Below are 25,078 nucleotides of genomic sequence, written 5' to 3'. Positions count from 1 at the left end.
AGCTAGGAGACCAGGGTTCGATTCCACCCTCGGCCATCTCTGTGTGGAGTTTGCATGTTCTCCCCGTGCATGCGTGGGTTTTCTCCGGGTACTCCGGTTTCCTCCCACATTCCAAAAACATGCTAGGTTAATTAGCGACTCCAAATTGTATAGGTATGAATGTGAGTGTGAATGGTTGTTTGTCTATATGTGCCCTGTGATTGGCTGGCGACCAGTCCAGGGTGTACCCCGCCTCTCGCCCGAAGACAGCTGGGATAGGCTCCAGCACCCCCCGCGACCCTCGTGAGGAAAAAGCGGTAGAAAATGAATGAATGAATAAAGCATTGGTTTTCGTTTTGGAACATTTTTGCCCAGTGTCTTCTTATGGTGGCGTCTGATGATCAGGTGTGTCTAGTAGGTCGGTATCTGTAATAATAATCATTTGCTGCTGGAGTGACCATGAAAATCAATTTAAGCCAATAGTGCTCGCTCAAATTAACACATTCATGTATAACAAAGACAAGGGCACATTCGATTCAAGTCCACAGAGGCTAATAAGTACCATTATTTGGGTGAGACAAATGATTACAAAGGTTTCCAAAAATGGATCAGGGAAGTTTTGGGTGCGGCAGCTGCTGTGAACACAAACAGGTGAGAGCACACATGCAAGAAGCCATTAGCTAGCCCCGCCCCTTTCGTTTTACTGTCCAACAACTGTTCATCTACAGACAAGACAAAACTCAGACATTTTTTTTTTTGTGACGGCAAGATCGGATTCACTGGATCGATAGCATCCTGAATTGCTGTCTTCTTGCTTTCGCCGGAAAAGTGTGTGAGGACTGTGTGGAGTTAGGTAACATTTCTCCAGTGGGCAGTACTAAAGATAGATCAGACTACGCCACTTGTCGAGGAGTATCTCATATGTAATTTAAGCAGAAGAGAAGAGTCGAGACAGCACTGCAGGGAGTTCATGATGCAAATGTGTAAATATCAATCACGTCACATTGAATATTTAACGACCATATGTAAGTTATTAAAAATGTATTTTAAATTCCGAAAAACAAAGACTATTGATGTTGTAAAATCATTTCATTTGCCCTGAATATAAAACCATAGCATGCACAGTATGTCAAATAATAACTTATGACAAATAATTGGTAAAAATGTGTTATTTGTTCAGTTCAGATATTTATTACAAGCACCACATGTTTCTTACAAGGTGTTTATAGTGCACTGAAAAGCAGCATGGACACATGCAGCTTCTCAAAATTAAGCTAGCTATTCAAAGATAAAGTACCTCTATTACATCCCTGACCAATTTGACATGGCTGTGAATGACCCAGCAGGGGGCAGTCAATGCATTGTCTGTGTGTGTGTGTGTGTTGGGGGGGTCGGGGGTGTTGCACTACTGCACTACAATCAATGATACTACTGCAATAAGGCTCTGCCTTTACAAATGTTTGATTGACACAGTCAGAGAGGTATTCATTTAACAACAAGTGGTTACCATGGTAAATTAACAAGCACAACTGGGTGTCAATCAAAACTAGCTATTGTGTTTACGACTGTATTATTTTACTACCGTGTTTTGATACAGCTTCTTGTATTGGATGTCATTAATATAGAACCCAATTGTATAGTAAAACAATACTAAAGCTGATACTGATAAAGTTAATAGTATAGAATATTAATTCGTATTTACTGACAGAATGGACGTTTCTGCAGTGTGCCGCTGGTTGAAGTTTAGTCAACACAGTCATTTGCAGTGTCATTCAGAGACTGTAGGAAAACAAATTCTGTTCCCATGGGGAGAGAAATACACAGCCTCTGTTCCTGAGTAGGAGCGTTGCAGATTCTGAAGCAAAAACTGAATCTAGCATATATATGCCTTCACTCAGCTTCCTATACAACAGAACAGAAGAGAAACACATCCAATCAAAAATCTACATTTTCAATACTAGAATTGTACTGTAGAACGGATCGTACCATTAGATGTGGTTAGCACACAAGTCCTCTTGCACTCCTCTTCTGTGTCAAAACGATTTTTGTTGCCATTGCAGCCTCCGAACCAGAACTGGGCACAGGCGTTGGCCTGCTTGTCATAGTACCAGTGGATGCTATAGTCGCGGCACGAGCCCGGATCTAGAGCCAAGGCGCAGCGAGGGTCCGAGGGCGCAATCTCTGCATAAAAAACATGATGGGAGAGGTCAATAAAAAAAAATCCCTTTTGTTGTTGGCTCGTTTATCTAATCCCACGTGAGAGAGGAAGGCTTTAATGGGATAGACTACTTCAGATATGATTGGCTTGAGTTTAACTTTTTACCACAAAATGCTTATACTATATGGACTAAAGAACTGCGACGAGAAATGGGCATCATCCATCCATTTTCTTCTGCTTATCCGGGTCCGGGTCGCGGGGGCAGCAGTCTTAGTAGGGAAGCCCAGACTTCCCGGTCACCTCCTCCAGCTCCACCAGGAGGACACCAAGGCGTTCCCAGGCCAGCTGTGAGACATAATCCCTCCAGCGTGTCCTAGGTCTGCCCCGGGGCCTTTTCCCGGCTGGGCATGCCCAGAACACCTCACCAGGGAGGCGTCTGGGAGGCATCCGGACTAGATGCCCGAGCCACCTCAAGTGACTCCTCTCGATGTGAAGGAGAAGCCCCTCCCGGATGACTGAGCTCCTCACCCTATCTGTTAGGGTGAGTCCAGCTACCCTACCAAGGAAACTCATTTTAGCCGCCTGTATCCGCGATCTCATTCTTTCGGTCATGACCCAAAGCTCATGACCATAGGTGAGGGTGAGAACATAGATCGACCCGGCATCATACATTTGGGATTTTTTTCCCCCAAAATTTGGAATTTCTTCCAGACGCTTATATATGGATCTCACAGGCCAAACACAAAGAGCAAGGTCTTGGGCCCCCTTCTGTCCAACGTTGTCGAGGAACTATAACGACTACAGCGCCCCTGTGGCCAGGGGCACCGCCAGGAATTCTGGGCCCCATGTAAAAAAAAAAAAAAATCACAATGGGCCCCCTGGGCGGCTGTGGTCAATACATCTCTAGGACTTAACTGACCTTTAAAAGCTACTTTTATGCTATTTGACTAGAACCTGAATTCAGTCATTCAGGTTGAGGCCTATATCATCATGTCACCGTGGTTTTCCAGTCGAGTCGCTTATCCTCACTAGGGTCGCGGGTATGCTGGAGCCTATACCAGCTGTTGATGGGTGAGAGGTGGGGGACTGGTCGCCAACCAATCACAGGGCACATATAGACAAACAACCATTCACACTCACATTTATACCTATGGACAATTTGGAGTCCTAATTAACCTAGCATGTTTTTGGAATGTGGGAGGGAATGGAAGGACATGCAAACTCCACACAAAGATGCCCAAGAGGCGATTCGAACCCAGGTCTTCCCGATCTCTTGACTGTGTGGCCTACATGCTAACCACTCAACGGCCCAGTGGATATTATATTTATTCATTATTACTGTATATTCTAATTATCATTATTGCAGGGACGACCTCACAGCTAGGAGACCAGGGTTCAATTCCACCCTCGGCCATCTCTGTGTGGAGTTTGCATGTTCTCCCCGTGCATGCGTGCGTTTTCTCCGAGTACTCCGGTTTCCTCCCACATTCCAAAAACATGCTAGGTTAATTGGCCACTCCAAATTGTCCATAAGTATGAATGTGAGTGTGAATGGTTGTTTGTCTATATGTGCCCTGTAATTGGCTGGCGGCCAGTCCAGGGTGTACCCCGCCTCTCGCCCCAAGACAGCTGGGATAAGCTCCAGCACCCCCCGCGACCCTTGTGAGGGAAAATGAATGAATTATTGCATGAACATGACATGGCTGCTAGCTAGCACTCTAGCGAGGTAACAAAAATACCACTTCCACACAGACTGGGAGGATAACTTTTTTCACTCTATTATGCTGGACATGCTATGGCCATTCATGACTTCATGCAGTGTTAAGGTAATGTAATGTAATGTAAGGTAATGTCTCAATGTTTAGTGGCATAACTGCCACCTAGTGACCAGATTCAACATATCCCTTGTATTTCAATATATAATAACCACGAGTAATAACAGCCATCATGTATGAATTAATTCCTGAAAAAAGCGGTATAGCAAGGGAGTGATAATCGAACCGTGGTGGAGTCACGGTCTCATCCCTCATACAAGCTTTACTGACCCAAACAACCCACTGACCCAAGACCTCTAGGAAAAACATGGGTTGTCTTATAATCCGGGTTGGGAGATTTATGCATTCAAACCCCCAACAGGCAGTTGCTGTGCGACTGAGGGAGCGAGCCGAGCCTGGAACCAGTGCTGGCAACACATTTTCTCTCATATACAGTATGCATAATTTCAGGTGCTCATTACTTTCACTTTAATGCTGTCTTTAATCTATGTCGCGTTGGTGTATGACTGCAGACAACAAAAAAAGCATCCTTCCTCATTAGAAGTGTTCTCTGAAAGCAACTTCACAAAGCACTTTAGTAGTTTTATAAAGCTTATTTGCAAAGTCTGCCCTACCTTTGGGAAGAGACGGCCTTGGCTGCACAGATGATGTTACATTAACGGTAGAAGATGGGACAGGATTTTCTCTGTGAGATGGAATAGGCCGGAACTCGCCACGATTAAAAGTGTCTCCACGCTCAGTCCCCCATTGTGTCGTGTCTGTGTGTCCTTGCTAATAGTGAAATATAAAAGACTTGATTAGAGTTGACTTTTCTCCACATGACTATATTGTACACATTTGCATTGCAACGACCGTCCATACCTGTCCTGTTCTGGATCCTTTATGACCATGTTGGCTTGCCTCCCCCCTTACACTGGGGTCCTGGCTGTTGGTCTGATGGGAGTTCAGGAGTTCCCATTCAGTGGCAGGCTGGTACCCATAGCCGCCGACTGCATACCTCCCATTGTTACCATCCCTGCTGTTGCTATGGCCATTGTTTCCGTTAGTGATTCTGTTATATATCAGGGCTCCGTTCTCATCCTCACAGAACTGACTGACCAACTTGGATTCCAGAGCTGAAACATAAAAAACCCGCTGTTATTTGTGATTTTGCAGCCAAAGTAAACCAGACAAACATTCATGGTGGCCAAAGGTTCAAGTCTAATGTGTTATATTTACACCTTTCAGTGGCAATGCTTGACATTATACAGGCAGTCCTTAGTTTACAGTGTTTAGTACAGTGTTTACTTAATTTTGGCCTGTAAACATGAGACTTGCTCGAGAACGAATTACAGCATAAGAATACAGTATGGTCGAAGAAACACTACTCAACTTCTACCCGGATGTTGTTAGAATGACAAAGATGTGGACCATCAACCATCTCTATCACAATAATAAGACTCCAACACTATGTAGTTATTATTGTCGCTTTCACGTGTACTGTATTATGAAGAACTTTAAATGTCCTACTGTCTGTGAACGTGACATGTTGTGACTATGAGTAGAACGAGTAAAACAGAGAGGACAGTTGAGTTTGATGATGTTTTGGTGTGGCCTGTTTTGCTTTTGCAATCAAGACTTCGTTCATCGACCATCTCCATGTCATCCTTACAACATCCAGGTGAACATTCTAATTCAACTTTTATTAACTTATATAATTGACCATGTAAAGGATTCTTCCATAGTGTACTGCACTGCAACCAGTTTTCGAGCAAGTCAAAATTATGTTTTTATAACCACAAAACGCTATATATAACACGTAAACTGAGGACTACTTGTCCATTTTCCAAGGCCTAATGCATTGACTGTCATTCCGTGTTTTCCCACCTGGCAACGTGTTGAAGTCATCAATGAGGAACATATGTTCAGTGTCCGGGTCAGATGCGATCAGATTGAGTTCTCGTAGAAACTCTGCCTGCGTTGGGTCCGAAGTATTGACAATACCCAGGGCAAACATCTCGATATTGGCGGCGTGTGCTTCACGCACAGCAATATCGACCTTCACCGGCTCTCTTTTGTCTGCCTGTCCATCGGTAATCACGATGGCGACTTTACTGACTCCCAGGCGTGAACTGTAGAAAGCCTCCTGGGTAGCTTTACGGATGGCCGTACCCGTGTAGGTTCCCTCTCCCATGTAGGGGATGTTCCTAATAGCCTGTTTGATGTCCTGTTTGGTCGCATAGCGGGCCAGGTTGAACACCAGCTTGACCTCCAGGCTGTATAGCACTAGGCCGATACGGGTGGCGTTGCGGCCCACCGTGACTCGGTCCACCAATGCGTTGACAAAGTCTTTAATGATTTCGAAGTTCTCTGGACCCACGCTCTCTGAGCTGTCAATGACAAACACGAGTTCCATAGGCCTCTCCTTGCATTTAATCCCACATCCTGGAATCATAACAGACCAGCATAATAAATGAACAATTTTCCCATAGTTAGTAATAATCATATATCACTTAAGAAGCAGAATAAAAGTAATACCATACCGCAGATCTCTTTGATCAGTCGGACGATGTCCTCTCTCTGTAATAAACACACATACCATTCAGAACGCATATCAACGAGATTAATATCAGCATCCCGTGAAGCACAAGAAGGAAAAAGTGTCACTCACTGTGAGGCCTGCTTCTCCTTTTACACCAGATCGACCCTCAGATGAGAATAAATCTTTCATTACCGATACATGGAAAGGTGCCATTCATTATGCATTTCAACAAATAATACTCACAGGTTGTCCTGGATTACCAGGGTCTCCCATGTCCCCCTTGAAGCCCTTCTGCCCCCTCTCGCCTGTAGTGCCACGGTCTCCCTGTCACACAGACCACAACAGAACATCAGCAACGAAACCATACCAGCATGAAACATTACATTCTAAAAGTCCATTTTGGCAAGTACCTTAGCTCCTGGAAAGCCTTCTCCAGGGGATCCCCTGGGTCCTGTCACGCCCTGGACCCCCTGCTCACCCTAAAAAAAAAACAAAAGAAAAAACATGGACAAACAGTATTTTACAGGTAGGTCAATGACCATGGTAGTCTACCTTTGGTCCTTGGACTCCAACTCCTGGTGGCCCAACTGGTCCCAGGGGACCAGGTCGCCCTGGGTGACCCTGCAGCACAAAACATACAGCCTCACATGTGATGATGCTAATCTTTAGACCCTCAATTATTCCCTTTATTGTGTTAACAGTTTTCTGTTCTTTGAATGTGACATCTAATGTACTTTATTTTCAATACATTTTTATATACTGTCCTGTATTCGCTGTGCTGATGTAATCCATCTGGATGTGATGGAAAACATACGGGTGTGGCATCTGTTAGATTTTTAAAGCCAAGCAGTGAATGGGAGCCATAACCCAAATAACTTGAATATATTAACGTGTTCTCCGACTGGCGCTAAAATGTTACTCTTGGATGTTAGATGGAGCAAAATGGGGCTTGTGTGTTGTGTGAGTTTTCAAATGTAATGTAAGAAATGTGACCATGGATGTACTTTAGGTCACTTATAATCTAACTGTATATACCTGAGGTCCTGGGAGGCCTTCACCTGGAGGTCCTGGTAAACCAGGCAACCCGCGGAAACCAATATCCCCCTAAAACAAAGAGATGCACTGAAGATAGATGAACAAATACAGCACGGTTGTCTGTGTAGCATTAAAGAGTGTGCATGCAGGGAGTGTCTCACCTGCATGCATGCAAATTCCAAGCTCACAGATGTCTGGAGTTGCTAATAGCCTTTTGCACCATTTTTTTTAACAGAATACGTTTAATGACCAAATTTACACTACCAACGTTGTGTCAAGATTGTTTGCACTCAATAAACATGGAACAAAATGACCACCCTTTGAATTCATATATTCATACAACACGTCAGGGGTCTCCAGCCAGTAGCTCCTAACCACTTTTCAAGTTGCTCTCCAAAGGCTTTATTAATTTATTATAATGTATTATATTATTATAAACAAAAAGAGACCACTGCAGGTTCTGCAAGATGTAGAAAGCTTTCTATGCGAGTTATTGTGTGGAGCTGCTCTATAGGAGTCCACAACTCAATACAAAAAGCAGCAACATGAGCATAATAGGTAATTAGGAATTACACAGCATGCTTATATGGTCAAAGTCAAAAGTCCCCTTGTTTACCATCTTAAAAAACTCCCACCTTTGGTCCAGGAATTCCCACGCCCTCTTGGCCAGGTTCTCCTGGAAGCCCAGGTTGACCAGGGGGACCCTAGCCAATACATGACATGGCGGTATTACACACTAATACAGAAATGAGATAGAGTGAATTCATTCTTGTTACATCACAAAAAGAGATGTGCATCGTCAGTTGCATTGAAATAATAAATATGTTCTTAGCGATGGCTCAACATTTTATGGGATAACAAAAACATAAATCAATAAATGACATGGTGATGAATTAAAGGCCGCAGGTTGGCCTGAGTTAGAAAAAAGATAGACAGCAGAAATAGACAAGTCCATGTGTGAATCAGTTCCTTACAACGGGGCCAGGATATCCTTCTCCTTTTGGACCGAATGGACCTGGAAGGCCCAGATCTCCACGGTCACCCTGTGGAAAACAGGCAGGAATGTTTTTTTAACTGACAAAAAATAAATAAGGGAGAGAGGAAGCATAACAATATGCAGATCTATAGTCGTCTAATTGTCATTATGGTGAAATTGAGCATAAAAGAAAAGAGGACCTCACCTTTGGACCAGGAAGGCCATAGCCAGTCTCCCCAATCGGACCAGGAGGGCCGCTTGGTCCAACATCACCCTAGAACATGGAGGAGGCAATGGTAACAAAAGGAAAAGTCTTGTCAGTGACTTAAAGCACTTATTCTCAACTGGTGGACTGCGACCCACTTGTTGTTTTCATAAAACAATAATGTCCATGAATGCACCTTGCATTCTTGTCTGTGTCTTGACAAGGTGCGATTTGACCAGTTGAGAAGTACTGACTTAAAGGAGAGAGCAATATATTTGTATTTCCACAGCCTTACCTTGGGTCCCAGAACAAAACGTCCTGGTGGACCAGGTAAACCCAGCCTGCCTTGTGCGCCCGGTTCTCCCTGAGGGTTTAAATGAAGCCAAAAAGGAAGAAGTGTTTTAATTGCCATCCCTCCCTCCATCATTATAAATCTATTTCCCAGTCCTCACCTTGGGTCCTAATGGGCCACTAATGCCAGGTGGCCCAGTCAGGCCTCTTATTCCTCTTTGACCTTGGTCGCCCTGGAGGTTACACGGGAAATACAGTCATTAGCCATGTACAGCTCACCTCCTACAAGATAAGGGAACTTTTTTTTTTTTTACCTTTTCGCCTTGGATTCCAAGTCCAGGTGATCCTTCTTGCCCCCTCAGGCCTGGAGCTCCCGCTTCACCCTAAAGTCACGGAGCACACACATGCATATCCTCCATTGGACAATGGCAGTGTTGTATTAAAGGTAATGGACAAATGTCTAATAATGATGATGATGATGAAAGTGCAGTGAAAGCCTGGCAAAATATCGCCAAGCAAGAATTTTTTCAGCATTTGGTGATGTCCATGGGAGTCAAAATGAGCTTCATAAAATGGAGGTAACAAGCATAATAGTTGCTGTAATTCCTAGCAAGCAACAGACTACGTACAGTACCTTTTGTCCAGGAGCTCCATCTTCTCCTGGCAGACCTGGCAACCCTGAGAGTCCTGTTGATCCTGGCTCACCCTGAAGACAAAATAAATCATTTAGTTTATCTGAAGACTTTCTGTAATCACTGATGAAGTCTGACCATGACAGCGCGTTCACACACCTTATCTCCAGGTTCCCCACTTCCTTTTTCTCCCGGAGAGCCAACCTCACCCGGGAATCCCTGGTCGCCCTGAGCCAGACAAGAATAGATAACATTTGAAACTATATTTCCTCACAACTTAGTAAAGAGTTGCAGCACTGGGTAACAATAATGCATTTGATTTGGGGGACAAATAAGTCATTTATTTACTTTATTCAGTCTATAATGCATTGATTTGTTGTACAAACCTTGGGTCCGGGTAAGCCTTCTCCTGGTGGGCCTCGTAGTCCTGGCGGCCCTCTCGGACCTTCAATGCCCTGTAATGGTGGAATTTAAATATACACTTGTATACATCTTCTCTATAGCGTTTTTAAAATAACAATTATCACAGTTTTGTGGTTGACTAAGGCCTATTATTAGTAATATGTAGTATATCTATGTCTTATTATCGCTTAGCATATGTACTATTGGGTAACCGGAGTGTAAAGGTGACTATAGGGGTGTTATTTCATGTCTACAGGGCTCTCATAATGGTAAAGAAAAATGATTTTCTTTGCTCTAACTGTGAAAATATCCCATTTACTAATATTAAATTCTACTTTGCATGTGCAGTTGAAATATTGATTACCATCTGATTATAACACATTATTCATTCATTCATTTTCTACCGCTTTTCCTCACGAGGGTCACAGGGGTGCTGGAGCCTATCCCAGCTGTCTTCGGGCGAGAGGCGGGGTACACCCTGGACTGGTACCCAGCCAATCACAGGGCACATACATATAGACAAACAACCATTCACACTCACATTCATACCTATGGACAATTTGGAGTCGCCAATTAACCTAGCATGTTTTTGGAATGTGGGAGGAAACCGAAGTACCCGGAGACAACCCACGCATGCACGGGGAGAACATGCAAACTCCACACAGAGATGGCCGAGGGTGGAATTGAACCCTGGTCTCATAGCTGTGAGGTCTGCACGCTAACCACTCGACCACCATGCCGCCTAACACATTATTATAACACGTAAAATTGTCATTGTGTAGGTACTTGCCTTCTCGCCCTGCATGCCCACACCTGGTAGGCCAAGAAGACCTGCAGGACCTGGAGGGCCAAACTCCCCCTGTGAGAATAAAAGTAAGTAATGACACAATGTTTCCAAGATGGATGACACCACTTTGCTGCAGTGACACTATTGGTTGGCTACTACAAAAGTACACTCCCTTAACAATGGCAACATTATTCTATGTGGTAGTTTCGAGTGACCTTTTATTGTGGCCACCATAAGGCTTACCTTTGATATTTGTATATATAGTGGATATAAATTACGTCATTTTTGGTGCAGGCTAACTTTCCCACATTAATCAACCTGAAACAGTGATGCTTCTCCACCGTCCAAACTCTGAGCTCATTCATCACAGGCCACTGTGGTCTCCACATATACAACCCCGCAGTGCATTCAGCAGTGGATGCCAACCCTTGGACATCTTCACAACAACTTTATCTCCATGCCTTTGTGAAACCCTGTCAGGCAGGGTCAGTCTTATTTATGGCCTTTTTTTTTTTTTTACTGCACCTTGTCTCCTTTTATTCCAATGCCCGCTGGTCCTCTGCTCCCCCGGGGACCCTCCAAGCCTCGCTCCCCCTGTGAGCAATGACAAAGAAATTACTCCATGGATGTTAAACATATGAAATAGCATGTAAGATAATTAAATGGTGAAAGCAGTCAATGCTTATCTTCAAAGAATAAGTGCAGTTGCAAAGACGGTGATATTTTAAGTGATGAATATGAACCCCTTATATAGACAAGCCACCTGAGGCTCTAGTGGTGTGGAAAAAAAAAAAAGGTAATTCTGCCTGCGAGCTGCTGTGAATCAGCAGCTTGTCCAGACACGTCATGTGCTGATTGCTTTAGAGTGAGAACGCCATCTGTGAATCCTCCGTCAATTCTTCATTTAGGGAATAACTAGCAGCGACCTTGGGAACAATCTCACGTGGTCTTGCAAAAACGCTCACCATCTCTACACGTCTAAGCACTATATATTTTGATTTCCTCGTCAGTGTGACAACAGCACAGCGTTTGTCTCTGTCTCATTCATGCGTCACATCAAGTCTGAAGATGTCATCACTTCCTTTCACTTGGCTGGGCCATGCTTTCACAGCTATTCTCCACTTAGTGGGTCAGATCATATGAGGTGTGGATGTCAGGCATATTGCACTTCTGAATGTGAATAAACAGAAGGCCTTTGCATATTTAGCGCTTGTAAATGTATTTGTCATCAACCTCTGAATCTAGGTCTTGTGTGCAATGAATATAGGTGAGTCGAAGTAAGCAGATGCAAAGGAAAAACTGTGAACCTAAAAAGCCTGTGCCAAGAGGTCAGCTTAGATACCTTTGGGCCAGGGAGTCCCTCTCCTAAAGGACCCCTCTCTCCTTGGATTCCCTGTGGCCCTTGAGGCCCCTGCACAAAACAAATCAATGTTAACTGTTGTGGATGAACACATTTCAATGACATGGTTTGCTGAGCCGCAGAGGTTTACGCATCCAGAATGTTGCTGCTCGAGTCCTGACTAGAATGCAGCGGTCCACCCTTGCAGCACTTTACAGTTGCATATTTACAATTGGAAGATGAAACTTGTAAATGCCAATATTGGCTGATAATATCAGCCCATCCCTATAGTCTTAAATCTGTTTATATACGTACCTAAAATGCCTATAAACAGGACATTGCAAATGTATGTTGATGAAATCATTCGTTCATTCATTTTCTACTGCTTTTACTCACGAGGGTCGCGGGGGTGCTGGAGCCTATCCCAGCTGTCTTTGGGCGAGAGGCGGGGTACACCCTGGACTGGTTGCCAGCCAATCACAGGGCACATATAGACAAACAACCATTCACACTCACATTCATACCTATGGACAATTTGGAGTCGCCAATTAACCTAGCATGTTTTTGGAATGTGGGAGGAAACCGGAGTACCCGGAGAAAACCCACGCATGCACGGGGAGAACATGCAAACTCCACACAGAGATGGCCGAGGGTGGGATTGAACCATGGTCTCCTAGCTGTAAGGTCTGCATGCGCTAACCACTCGACCGCCTTGATGAAATCATCATTCACGTAAAGTACTTTTGGCCTGAGATATTTTTCTTACTCACTGGTGGTCCAGACTCGCCGAGGCCCACTGGACCAGGAGGCCCTGGTTGCCCCTGATGACCGACATTGCCCTGTGGAGTACAAACAAATATTACAGTACTATACAGGAGACTATCACAATGGCCACACCTATAACCACAGAAGCACACATTAAAACTTGCTATTCTTGCATTCTTTTAAAACTCATTTTGTCTGAAAATAAGATTGGACACGGCAAGACATTGCACTGTCTGTGCTTGTGTGGGTTCTTGTCAGGTCCGTGAAGTTCAAGACATGTATGTAAGGTTCATTGATGACTCTGATATCTGTGAGGCTACTCACAAAAAGTTAGGGATATTCAGCTTTTGGGTCAGTCGGCAAAAATGCACTACACTCCCTGGCTAAAAATAACCTTAACTATTCAGTTATCACTTTCATTCATCATTTACAACTTGTGGTGCCTAAGACGAGACTTAAGACCAGGGGGGACCGAGCCTTTTCTGTGGTTGGCCCCAAACTATTGAACTCTCTCCCCTCCCAAGTAAAAAAGGCCCCAAACATCGAAAGCTTTAAGTCTCGTCTTAAAACCCATTTTTATTCTCTGGCTTTTAACTCGGGGGGAGTCGTATGGTCCTTCGTTCTTCGTTTTTATTGTAATTGGTTTTATTTTTTATACTTTTATTGCTTTGTTTCTTGGTTTTTAATATTTTAATATCTATTTTACTATTTTATTTCTTAAATGATCTTTTAGTTTTGGATTATTACTTTTTAATTTTACTAGTCTGTGCAGCACTTTGGAAACTCTGTTTATAAAATGTGCTATATAAATAAAGTGGATTGGATTGGATTGGATTTATATGTATTCATATTCACTTTCAGTCATCTGGGACAGACTCCAGCGCCCTTGTGGATACGATATGTGGAATAGTAGGAAACATAACATTACAGTTTCCTACTGTGAAGTGTGTGTCCTTGCACCCTGCTGGTCATTGAAAAGAATGCAAGTAGCTAATAATGACGTCCTTTTCGACAACACCCACTTTTTTACAGACTTCTGACAAGACAGTGTCAAATTAACCTTTTGTCCAGGAAGGCCAATCCCTGTTTCCCCTTGGATGCCAGGTGGACCAGGAAGTCCTCGTTCCCCCTGTAAAAAGACAAGTAGAACACCATAAAGTTCTGATATCTGGACTCTGAAAATGTTATGGAACACTCTGAACATTTATATACTAGAAAAGGCCATTGGATGTGTCATCTCTGATGCCTCCAGTCAGGAATGCCTTCACTCTAAGCCACAGTGCACAACAGTAAGGCACATCAGACAACAGAGGCATCGAGAAGGCGCGGGGGTGTTTGCAAATGCATACCGGTAACTATTTTTTCATTTTTCTTTGGCCTTCCAGACAAGTCAGGACAACGCTTAAATCTTGACATTAGTCTGTTGCTGATACTGCATGACAGGCAGACGCATTCTTCCAAAATAATTAAGTCGGGAAGAGTAAAGGAGTTGTGAGGGCAGGGCAGGCTAGTGGCACAATTGGCGGTTATAAAACACAGCTGGGGTCTTCAAAAGTCAACAGTAGACAAATAGGCTGACAGATGGTAGGTAATAACAGATGGGATACTTGCAAACACAGGGGAAAAGGTGTTAGTTCACACCTAATAATCATTGTATTGATCAGTCCAGTGCTGTGTTCATGGGAAAATCATATTTTCTACCATTTACCAGTCATGACCACGTGTCCCAATACTTTGGTCCACATGGTGTGTAGTACAGTATGCCCTAGTGGTCATGAATGCACATTCAATAATGTTACCATTCCTGTCCCAAACCTGCCAACTTTGAAGAAATGTATTTGATTTCTAAAATATGCCAATACAAATATATAACATACATATAATATATATACCAAATATATAAATATATACCAATAAGAAACAAGCAACGGACCGCTCCTGAGTGATTGATGTGAGGTCAACTCCGTCAGCAACCACAACTGTTGTCGACTCCCCGCTTATTAGCTTAGTTTATTATGAGCAAATGATCACAGGAAATGATCGTCCACAAGGTTCGATTTCGAGGGGGAGGTGTGAGCCGGTGTAGCGTACCATGGCACATCCCCACAGGAATATACTATAAGCCAGGTTTCAAACAAAATGCGTACATGGAGAGCAGCAATATACATCCCTATTGGCAGAACTCAACCAGCAGTTATGACATTGCAATTAGTTATGCGTGACAATTTTAGCAATTTTAGCACAATAGCAGATGGTGTGACTCTTCTGACGCTGACACTCTAATTCCACTTTTGAAGAAAATGAATTGTACCCAGACAGGAAAAAAGAACTTCAAAGACTCCATCTGGTTTTGCAACTAAAGGTCACCTTTCATTAACTGTCTTGAAGGAAAAGAGTGAAATAACACCATGTAATGGATAAATACAAGCAGAAGACGTGTCTTGCATGCTGGGCTTTCAGTGCAAATACACATTTCTTCTTGCAACTTCATGTTCTCCTTGTTGCTGGCTTGGCACCCTCATTAGTTAACTCACTGTGTTCGCTGTCATCCGGATTTTTAATCTTTTTATTTAATCCAGGTCAGCCTTTGTCAGATCATTACTGTACTTGACTTTCCGCAACAAAACAGTCTGCTTCCACTGCTCTCCATCGTTCCCAAGCACCACTGGGGACACCTAATGGTTTCTATATAAAGCAGGGGTCTCAAACTCAATTTACTTGGGGGCCACTGGAGCTCGGGTCTGGGTGAGACTGGGCCGCATCAGGTTTTCCAAAGAAAAAAACCCAAAGCATTTATTAAAAACAAAAAAAATTTAAAAACTTCGCTTTGGTTCCAATTTTCTACAAGAAAAGCTCTGATAAAACATTCCACTGTTCTCAAATATCTTAATTTTTATTTTTCTACACAAAATAAGATGAAAAATAAATAAACAAATCAATAATAAAGAAAATCAATCAATCAGTAATAAATAATAATAATAATAATAATAATAATAATAATAATAATAATAATAATAATAATAAAACTTAAAGAGAAAACTTAAGAAACCACATATAGTTGGTGGGTAGAGAAATTATTTTTTTCAGATTAAAATTAAAAGCATTATTAGAGCCCTGTAGATATGACAAAACATGACTATAGTCACATTTATACTCTTTTATTTACAACATATTGCGCAACTGCAGGGTCTTGAGACACATGCTAACTCGCAAACTAGAGAGCTCGCGACCTAAACGGTAGCCTTCAAGTTATTTCCTTTAAACTTAAATAGCCAAAAACGTACCACTTCCACACGGATAGGGAGGATAACTATTTACAGTTATTTAACCTTTAACATGAACATTAATCAAACGTAATAAATTTTTCTGGGTAAATGATACCATACAGCATCCATATCAAACTTGCGCGGGCCGCACTAACATTAAACTTTCATATCAAGGCGGGGGCCTCAAACTAGTGTCCCGTGGGCCACATTTGGCCCATGGGCTGCTTGTTTGAGACCCCTGATATAAAGCATCAATGCTGAGGATGACTTACTTTTTTACCAATCACACCTTCAGGTCCAACATCGCCAGGAGGTCCAGGCAAACCCTGCATGGTGAATATATTCATAACTAGCATGATTGAGTTCCAAACAACACAATTAAACTTAACATGGCATCATTCATTCATTCATTCATTTTCTACCGCTTTTTCCTCACGAGGGTCGCGGGGGTGCTGGAGCCTATCCCAGCTGTCTTGGGGCAAGAGGCGGAGTACACACTGGACTGGTCGCCAGCCAATCACAGGGCACATATAGACAAACAACCATTCACACTCACATTCATACCTATGGACAATTTGGAGTCGCCAATTAACCTAGCATGTTTTTGGAATGTGGGAGGAAACTGGAGTACCCGGAGAAAACCCATGCTTGCACGGGGAGAACATGCAAACTCCACACAGAGATGGCCGAGGGTGGAATTGAACCCTGGTCTACATGGCATCATGGTAGAACTATTATACTGCAAATAAAAAATGGTGAAATGATGGTAACAATAAAACTGGGAATCAAGCTTATTGCAGTATCACGATACAACCAATGCTGTTCTGAAGATAATTAAGAAATTACCTGGAGGCCACGATTCCCTCTGTGGCCAATGGTCCCTTCAGGTCCCTGTTGAAAGACGAAAAAGTAATAGATGTTTGTAACTAATTGACTGATGTGCAATAAATGATGTAATAATCCAAACAAATGTCCTCAAACATTGTGTAATATTATAACTCTATTAGCCATAAACAACGCGTGCAGAGAATAACGTACTCTGTCTCCCTTTATTCCAGGTGTGCCACACTCTCCTCTCTCTCCCTGAAAGAGAATGCAAAAGCAGTTTAGGCATGTAATGGACTGCCATTACACCATAGAGTAATAAATAAACTTTGTTGTTGGACACCTGAGCCAGGAGGTAATACAATCAGGGACATGCTGGTTCAATTCCAAGAAAAGTGAAGCAAATAATTATCTTTCGTTCCTGCAGGCTATGATAACAAATAGACTAAAATGCTTCATCGTATGTTTATACAGTACCTTCTCTCCTTTGTATCCTGGTTTGCCCTGTGTGAACAAAACAGCCGTGTTCAGAACAAACTGATGTACTGTTGTATTTGATTTATGAATTTACAGGCTTAAAAAGGGGACCTTTTTTTCCACTTTTCTGACCTATAAATGTTGTTAGAATGTTGTTATTATCGTGTTAAACCATGCCAAAGTTTCAGATAATTCGGTTTGCGTATTTGGAAGTGAGCCCTGAAAGAAGTTTGGGATGGCTCTTAATGCTCGATTTTAGAGAGTTTTTTCCAACGCACTTCAATGTGATCCGGACTTCCTTATATGGGCATGCCCTCCCCTCAGCTCTGCTTCACTCTGTGTTAACGGTGTTAGCAATGGCTCTCAGGAAATGTTTCTTTTAGTGTAAGCATGTACGAGGCAAGCATCAGGCCAAAGTGGTTGGAGGCCAGCAAGAGAAAAATATTGTCACCCATCACCGGCATTTCACATGGGTACACACCTGGGGCTATATCAGGCTGGACTATTCGCCAAACTGTTGTTGGAACCCGACACCTTTCCAACCTTACTTGGTTGGGTCCAAGAGTCAGAAGAGCAAGATATAAGTAACAATTCATCAGCGTCATTTATTATTTTTTATTAGTTCTTATAGCGACAAAATTAGAAAGTGGGTTTCGGCAGCTGTCTGGAAGTCTTCGGGAGCTCTTGGGATTGTGACCAATCATAGTGGAGTGACCGAGGGTGGAATAAATGAAATCAGACCGTTTTGCCGGGAAGCAGGAAATACACGGAATCACAGTCGGTTAGTTAGGAGCAAATTCTGGAAGATATAGAAAGCTTTTTGTGCCGGGTATCGTGTGTAGCTGCTCTACGGGAGTCCACGACTCAATACAAAGGGCCAAAAATTAGCATTATCAATAATAATAAAGATTGAGGCTTGGAACTCACTTCTGATCCTTCCTGACCTGGAAGTCCACTAAGCCCACTTTCACCCTGAGAAATAGAGATAGAGATAGTCATCAGGACAAAAACATTACTTGTAAAAAAAACTCTTTAGTATGATAAAAAAACAAGAGGTAAATCAGTGGGTGGGCAGTACCTTCTGTCCCTTTGGTCCTGGGCTGCCATCCTCTCCGGGACGGCCCTTCTTACCCTGAAAGCCAAGAAAATCGGTGACAAAATATTAAGAGGAAGTCACGTCACGTGTCACGATAAATAATATTGGTTTCATGAGAACAAGAAAGAGAACATGAATCATCTTATGTAACTTTCAAATGTGTCATTACTATAGCCACTTTTATAATATTTTCATATACAACATATTGGAAAAATAATTACACATCTGACAATGAGGTATGAATCACACCATGTCAACAATCTTTGACCTGAAGATCCGTATGAATTCATCATGTGTGATATCAATCAATATGAACTGCAAAGCTACTGTGCCAATAAACGAGTATAGCTATCACTTGGTAGTACGATCCAGACAGCCACCTCAATATTAACATCTATGCACAACTCAAACAGCAAAATTAAACCTGTATCAAAGCAATTTGGGTAATTATGGTAATCATCAGGACTACGTCACAGTCTTTCACACAGAAGTGTTCTGTCATCAGACATTTGGATGTTTTTTTTTTCATGACCAATACTCTTATTATTATTTTCTATGTGATGTCCTGTTGCCAGGATACAAAGAAGCGTTAATTGCTTTGGCAGACGAAGAAAATCTTGATGAAACAAGTGAACATGTGTATATGCTGCGCTCTTATGGTTTTGAATAGCCAGAACAGGATTCCTGTGATGTATGCACCCATGTAAATATCTGTTTCGGCCTGTTCTCAATAAAGTGAACAAGGAATGTGTGGCATTCTCACTGCTGCAGGGAATGTCTGAAAACTCACACGATTCCGCCCAAACCTTGTAATTACAGTATATCAAGTCTTTGTTGTGTATAAGGGAGTCAAAAGGGAGACTTTGTATGTCACAGTGCGTAGCGTGATACTTACAGCCGGGCCGCTTGCTCCCCGCTCGCCCTTCTCGCATGCACACAGACTTTGCACAAGGGGACACTTGGAGCAGAATGAGAACAGAAAGAGTTACAGTCATGGGGGCAATCCAGGACGCAAATCAAGTCATTAGTGGAAAGACTTACCCCTTCATCTGCCAGTGTTATCTGCAGAGGGATAAAAAAAAAAGATAAATATGGGCGCTAACAGACTGTTATTAATCTGGAGAGTAATGTGGCTAAGTAGGAAGAAGTTTGTTGCTAGGTGACCAAGTGATGTGAAAATGCAGAGTGCAATGATATGTGATGAGACTGCTCCTGTAGGTTTGTCCGTCTTTGGATGCTTGCCACCTTATGCCACCTCAAAAAATTCAGAGTGAAGTCTTTTTCCTGAAGGATATGTTGTGTGCATGCTAGTTCTTGCTTGGTTCCTGTCCTTGTTGCACCTAGCTTTTTCCCGTAGATATTTCATTTAATGGGGAACATATGTTGCAGCTACCAGATGTTGCATCGCAGTATCCTGTAATCATCCAATTAGAATGTCTGATCATGGAACAAACCTTGTTCCTTATTACGTGCCGCATATGCTCTCCATCTAATAGAAATGCTCTTAGGATAGAAGATCATTAATAATGTAAACCAGGGATTGAGACATACATACTGTATGTCTTAATCAATTAATGCTGTATTAATTCTTCCTCTTCCAAGACACTTCCAAGACATGTGAATATCCGTGTGTGTAAAGTAAAGAGAAAAACTAAAGAATAAATCCCTGCTTCCATAAATTATTCTTCATTTACTCACAATTTCATGGATGACTGTTTCCACAATTCCTCTATCCTGCAGGTTATGGAGGTAGCGTGAGGCTGGTGAGCTAGCAATTAGCCGCAGCTGGGCTATATTGGCGGGCTCCTTAGCTTCAGGTGTGATGCCAATGGTGAAGAAGTGAATGCCCTGGTTCTTGGCATGAGCCACGGCCGCTGATATGTCCGGGTTCCTCGGGTGCGAGATGCCGTCAAAGAGCAGAATGGCCACCTTGACGCTGTTGGCAGGTGACTCCTCCTGGTAGATGCGTGTGAGGTTGGTGATGGCGTAGGTGATGTAGGTTCCGTGGCCGATGTACGTCATGGGGGTGATGTGGGCCTTGAAGCTGTCGGGGCCTTGCCATTGGTTGAAGGTCCGTTCTATGATGACATGGCTGCTGTACTGAAGGAGGGCAGAGCGGGTGATGAGGCTTCGGCCGTTCTGCAAGCGGAGACCCTGTAGCAGCTCGGTCACATCAGATGCAAAGCGCTTCTCCTGGGCATGGTTGTCTTTGGCGCTCTCTGAGCTGTCAATCAAAAAGGCTAATTCCAAACTGCAGCCATCCTCTGTGAATGCTAAGAAAATTAAGTAAGATGAAGTCATTATTAAGAATGAAGGATCGTAATCCCTCGCCACTGTGAGCTTCAAATTTCACTGCTTCGGCTATGGACTAGTCATTCATTCATTTTCTACCACTTATCCTCACGAGTGTCGCGGGGGTGCTGGAGCCTATCCCAGCTGTCTTCGGGGGAGAGGCGTGCACCCTGGACTTGTCGCCAGCCAATCACAGGGCACATAGAGACAAACAACCATTCACACTCACATTCATACCTATGGATGAATTTGGAGTCCCCAATTTTTGGAATATGGGAGGAAACCGGAGTCCCCGGAGAAAACCCACACATGACGGGGAGAACACGCAAACTCCACACAGAGTTAGTTGAGAGTGGAATCAAACTCGGGTCTTGGTGCCTGCGTGCTAACCACTTCCCACCGTGCAGCCTACTATTGCCTATTATTAGACAAAAATATGCATTGTTTAGCTAATTGTACTTAAAAAATGTATGAATGAAGATATCGCTGCCCCCACCCTCTGGAACTCTTAGCCCCATTCACTCCGTGCTTGCCCTGACCTTCCCAGTTTCAAAAAAACAACTAAAAACCCACCTCATTTAAATCTGTTTTTAATGTCTAACTTTTTATACCTGACTGCTGTTCCTCGCCCCGCTTTTACTCCTGTTTTAACTGTGGATAAACCAATGAATGTTGTATAGTAACGTATATCTTTTACTCTGTTTACTTGTTTTTAACTCAATTTTCTGTAAAGTGTCTCTGAGTATTTTGAAAAGCGCTAGACAAATAAAATGTTTTATTTTTATTTTTATTTTTATTTTTATTTTTATTTTTATTTTTATTTTTATTTTTATTTTTATTTTTATTTTTATTTTTATTTTTATTTTTATTTTTATTTTTATTTTTATTTTTATTTTTATTTTTATTTTTATTTTTATTTTTATTTTTATTTTTCAAAAGATGCTGTGATGATACATAGTATTTTGCTCCTGTAACGTTCACAGGGACACACAAGCACCAGACCTGAACACCGGATCACCAGGATTTTATTGTCCGTTTGGATTAAATCTCAGAAGACACAATAATCCTCTACACAGGATACTGTCATCTAAAGTCAACTTTGAACCCCCATGTCAGGTCCTGATCACCTACCACCCAAATTCACTCATCACATTCCATTCTGGAACCAATCAACCGCTATAAACGAGGGATTACTGTATTTACAGTCATAAAGACATCCTTATTATGCAGAGAAACATGTTTTATAATGATAGACTAGTCCAAAAGATGAATAAAAGAAACTTGAGTAACTAATGTGTAATCATCACTGTTACATTTATAGTAGTAATGTACTAGTAAAGATTTTTTTCTATCGTATTTTAGGCATACATGCCAAAAAAATAATCCCCAATTGATGCAAATGAAATAGTGCTGCTTGAGACTTACATTGGCCATTAGTGGGCACATAATTGGATGAGTATTGCCTGTTGTTCCTCCTGGAAGTCACCACCTTTCCTTCGTGTCCTCTATAGTCCTGTGCCCAAAGACCATTCAGCCTCCACAAGAGCAAAAGCCAGTGCGCTGAGGGCATTAGCGGCATGATGTCCTTGAGTGGAAAGAGAGCCATTAAAAAACTCTGCACACACTCCAAGAACAAGCTTTAACAAGTACAACTCACAATGTGGATAAGTCTCAAAAGGTGATCAGTACCCCTGAAAGAGATGAAATGGGAAAAAAAGGTGCAAATATGGAGGTGATCATCTGCATTCACAGATTGTCTGGTTTAAAGTCCATAGCATCAAAGTCAGTGTCCTCTCGCAGGGATGAATGGTGCTGTTCAAGGCCAAGATCAAGACCAAGCAAACACAGATTAGATTCTTTCTAAAAAAAAAAGGTGCAGTATAAGTGAAAGAAAGGCCAACCCTTTTTTAAGCTCACTCACTCCCATTTCTGGAGTGTGGGAGGGGTGTATGGCTGTGGAGGCACCTCAAGACCTCTCAAAATCTTTGTCATGAAAGGGCAGTGAATGCAGTGTTCCTTTTACATTTAGTAGTAATATGTATGTGAGACTTTTACCAAACGGAATTGAGTCCTGTCATTGGTGACGTATTGACTGCAAACAGGCCTGTGGAGACTATGAATACAGATGGCCTCAAAATGATTCAGCACTTGCTAATTATGTTTATTTACAAAGTTTACAAACTTTTAGTAGTTACATGGTTGTTAACAATGCACAATGGGGGTTGAATAATTTTCAGTTCACGTGTAAAAGTTGAGCCTTTGGCGATTGTTGTGAAAATATGTTCGTAACAGTACTCACCACAACATTAGGACCCAGAACCGGCTGGCCCATTGGGCAATGCAGTCTTCCCTCGCTCCATCGTGAGTCACCTTGCTATTCCACTGGCCCTTTAAGAAAAATCGGCTAGCAAACTAATTGTGTGAGGTATTGTAAACAGTAGAACGTACAGAAGACGCCAACCGTGCGACTCCAAACGCTGCACGACCGCAAGCCCCCCCGTCAACAACACCCACAAGAGCTTGGGGGAGGGCAGAGAGTGTATTGTGCCTACAGCCACGCTCCTCTGTGACATCACAAAGGAACAGTATTGCAACGCCCCCTGAAACAGAGCGTTTTGAGCCAACCCAAACTTCTCTCAGGGCTCACTTCCAAATGTGCAAACCTCATTATCTGAAACTTTGGCATGGTTTAACATAACAATACAACATTTTAACTACATTTATATGTCAGAAAAGTGGAAAACGTATAATAGTTCCTCTTTAAGTATATGTATTTCTTATTTATATGATCGGGGTGGTTGCCCTTTTACCACCAAAGTCGACAAAGTCTTCCTACGTGACTGCCTGTATTGAAAGTGTAACGTCGTCCTGACTCAGTGGATTCCAGCGAGACTGTAGCGATGGGCATCACATAACTCTGTCTCTGTGGTGACAGTCTGTGTTTTTAATGCCAAGTACTTCACTGAAAGCAGGGAAAGGTGAGCTGTCACTCAAGAATGCATGTCCTTAACACCGTCTAAGAGAGGAATAATATTTGCTCCCATGTGTCTAGTGCATAATATGGGATGGAAGTTTGTTTCATATCACAGAGCATGATGATGTAAATACACAGTGATGCTATGAGTGCATGGATAATAAGTAGGTTGTTCTAAATGGCAATGTTCTTATGTGTGTGGCATGACAATAAAAATAGCTATTATTTCCATCTTGTATACGCTTTTCTATTGAAGGTAGCAGTTATGTCTTTGATATTCATTTTGTCATAGACTGGTGAAGGAAACATGTTGAGTCTTGTATTAGCTGCTCTGTTATGAACTGATTTCACCTCGATTCTCCGCCTAGAAGTAGCTATGGTAACAGCAAATTAAAGAAAGCAACAACCTTTCAAATCACTTGGGAATTAAGGGTCTAAATGAGCTCAACATTGTGCCCCTGAGTCCACATTTTAAGGTATTTTTTGTTCTGTGTGTCCTCATTACAACCCTGAAAGTACAAATATTCTGTCATCACCCATCACTTTCCTCAAGGGAGTGCCCAAAGAGATAAACCAAATATGTGCTGTGTTTTCTCAGGCAATTACTGACTAGTTCAGTCATATACATATACAAGCAGCTTTAATTGGTCCTTTTCCAGTCGGTGTACGAGTCAAAACATCAGTCCGCATGTTATTTTTACAAAATTGTGCCATTGACAGTCAGTTGTTTTAGATGAATACACATTATAAATATAAAGGAGGCCTCCCTCTAAGATTGAAAGGGCACAAAAACATGGCGGCCATACATTACCTCTGCATCATGCATACAAAGGCTCGAGTTGGTTCTGCGTTTTCCCATGGTACAGTGGCGCACTCTAGTGGATTTAAGGTACACTACATCGCTGCGTTTCAGACTTCAGAGGTTCATGAGCTCTACAAATCCATAATACAAGTCAGGTAAAAATGACGATACATATATGATATGTAGTTCTTCTCACCAAGTAGTATGTACGATATAAATTAAAAGTAGGACTCGTTCATGGATGGAGTGCATCGAATGACCTAAAGGTACGACGGTACAAAAGGTCACTGTTGTAGCACAGCCAAAGGCAGGGAAGTTTAAGCATCTAAACGAAGTATATACGATTAGAATTTCTTTTCAGCAAAACTTTTATATATAATTGGAAATTGACAAACTAAATCCAATGCAGAGTTTGTGGAGGGCAAACTATCAGCTGGTCGGTTTGAAGAAATGCGTGCTTTAGCAAGGTATAGTAAACTGC

At 42.4% G+C, this 25,078-nt stretch overlaps 1 protein-coding gene across 2 annotated transcripts; it reads right to left on the bottom strand.

Annotated features, from left to right (window-relative positions):
* Positions 1–1,160: 1,160 nt before the first annotated feature.
* LOC131104184 (collagen alpha-1(XXVIII) chain-like) lies at positions 1,161–25,026 on the bottom strand. 2 transcript variants are annotated; one of them, XM_058051098.1, is made up of 39 exons: positions 24,794–25,026; positions 24,607–24,728; positions 23,121–23,209; positions 22,479–22,512; positions 22,247–22,406; positions 20,228–20,802; positions 19,571–19,591; positions 19,425–19,487; positions 18,512–18,565; positions 18,361–18,405; positions 17,434–17,460; positions 17,170–17,214; positions 16,978–17,022; positions 16,404–16,457; positions 13,926–13,994; positions 12,871–12,939; positions 12,104–12,172; positions 11,287–11,355; positions 10,765–10,833; positions 9,959–10,027; positions 9,732–9,800; positions 9,575–9,646; positions 9,255–9,323; positions 9,102–9,173; positions 8,945–9,013; positions 8,650–8,718; positions 8,443–8,511; positions 8,104–8,172; positions 7,469–7,537; positions 6,986–7,054; positions 6,844–6,912; positions 6,677–6,757; positions 6,563–6,598; positions 6,435–6,471; positions 5,779–6,336; positions 4,774–5,027; positions 4,527–4,683; positions 1,966–2,160; positions 1,161–1,881 (listed from the first exon to the last, which is right to left on the bottom strand). In XM_058051098.1, the coding sequence occupies exons 2-39, from the start codon at positions 24,652–24,654 to the stop codon at positions 1,874–1,876; spliced, it is 3,765 nt and encodes a 1,254-aa protein (XP_057907081.1). In that variant the 5' UTR covers positions 24,655–24,728; positions 24,794–25,026; the 3' UTR covers positions 1,161–1,873. The 2 variants fall into 2 exon arrangements, with proteins under 2 accessions (XP_057907081.1, XP_057907083.1); XM_058051100.1 differs by lacking the exons at positions 22,479–22,512; positions 23,121–23,209; positions 24,607–24,728; positions 24,794–25,026 and having other exon boundaries at positions 20,228–20,753; positions 22,247–22,367.
* Positions 25,027–25,078: the final 52 nt, after the last annotated feature.

This window comes from Doryrhamphus excisus, chromosome 16 (genome assembly GCF_030265055.1).
Source record: "Doryrhamphus excisus isolate RoL2022-K1 chromosome 16, RoL_Dexc_1.0, whole genome shotgun sequence".
NCBI classification, from domain to species: domain Eukaryota; kingdom Metazoa; phylum Chordata; class Actinopteri; order Syngnathiformes; family Syngnathidae; genus Doryrhamphus; species Doryrhamphus excisus.
This window is presented reverse-complemented; position numbering and strand designations above follow the sequence as displayed.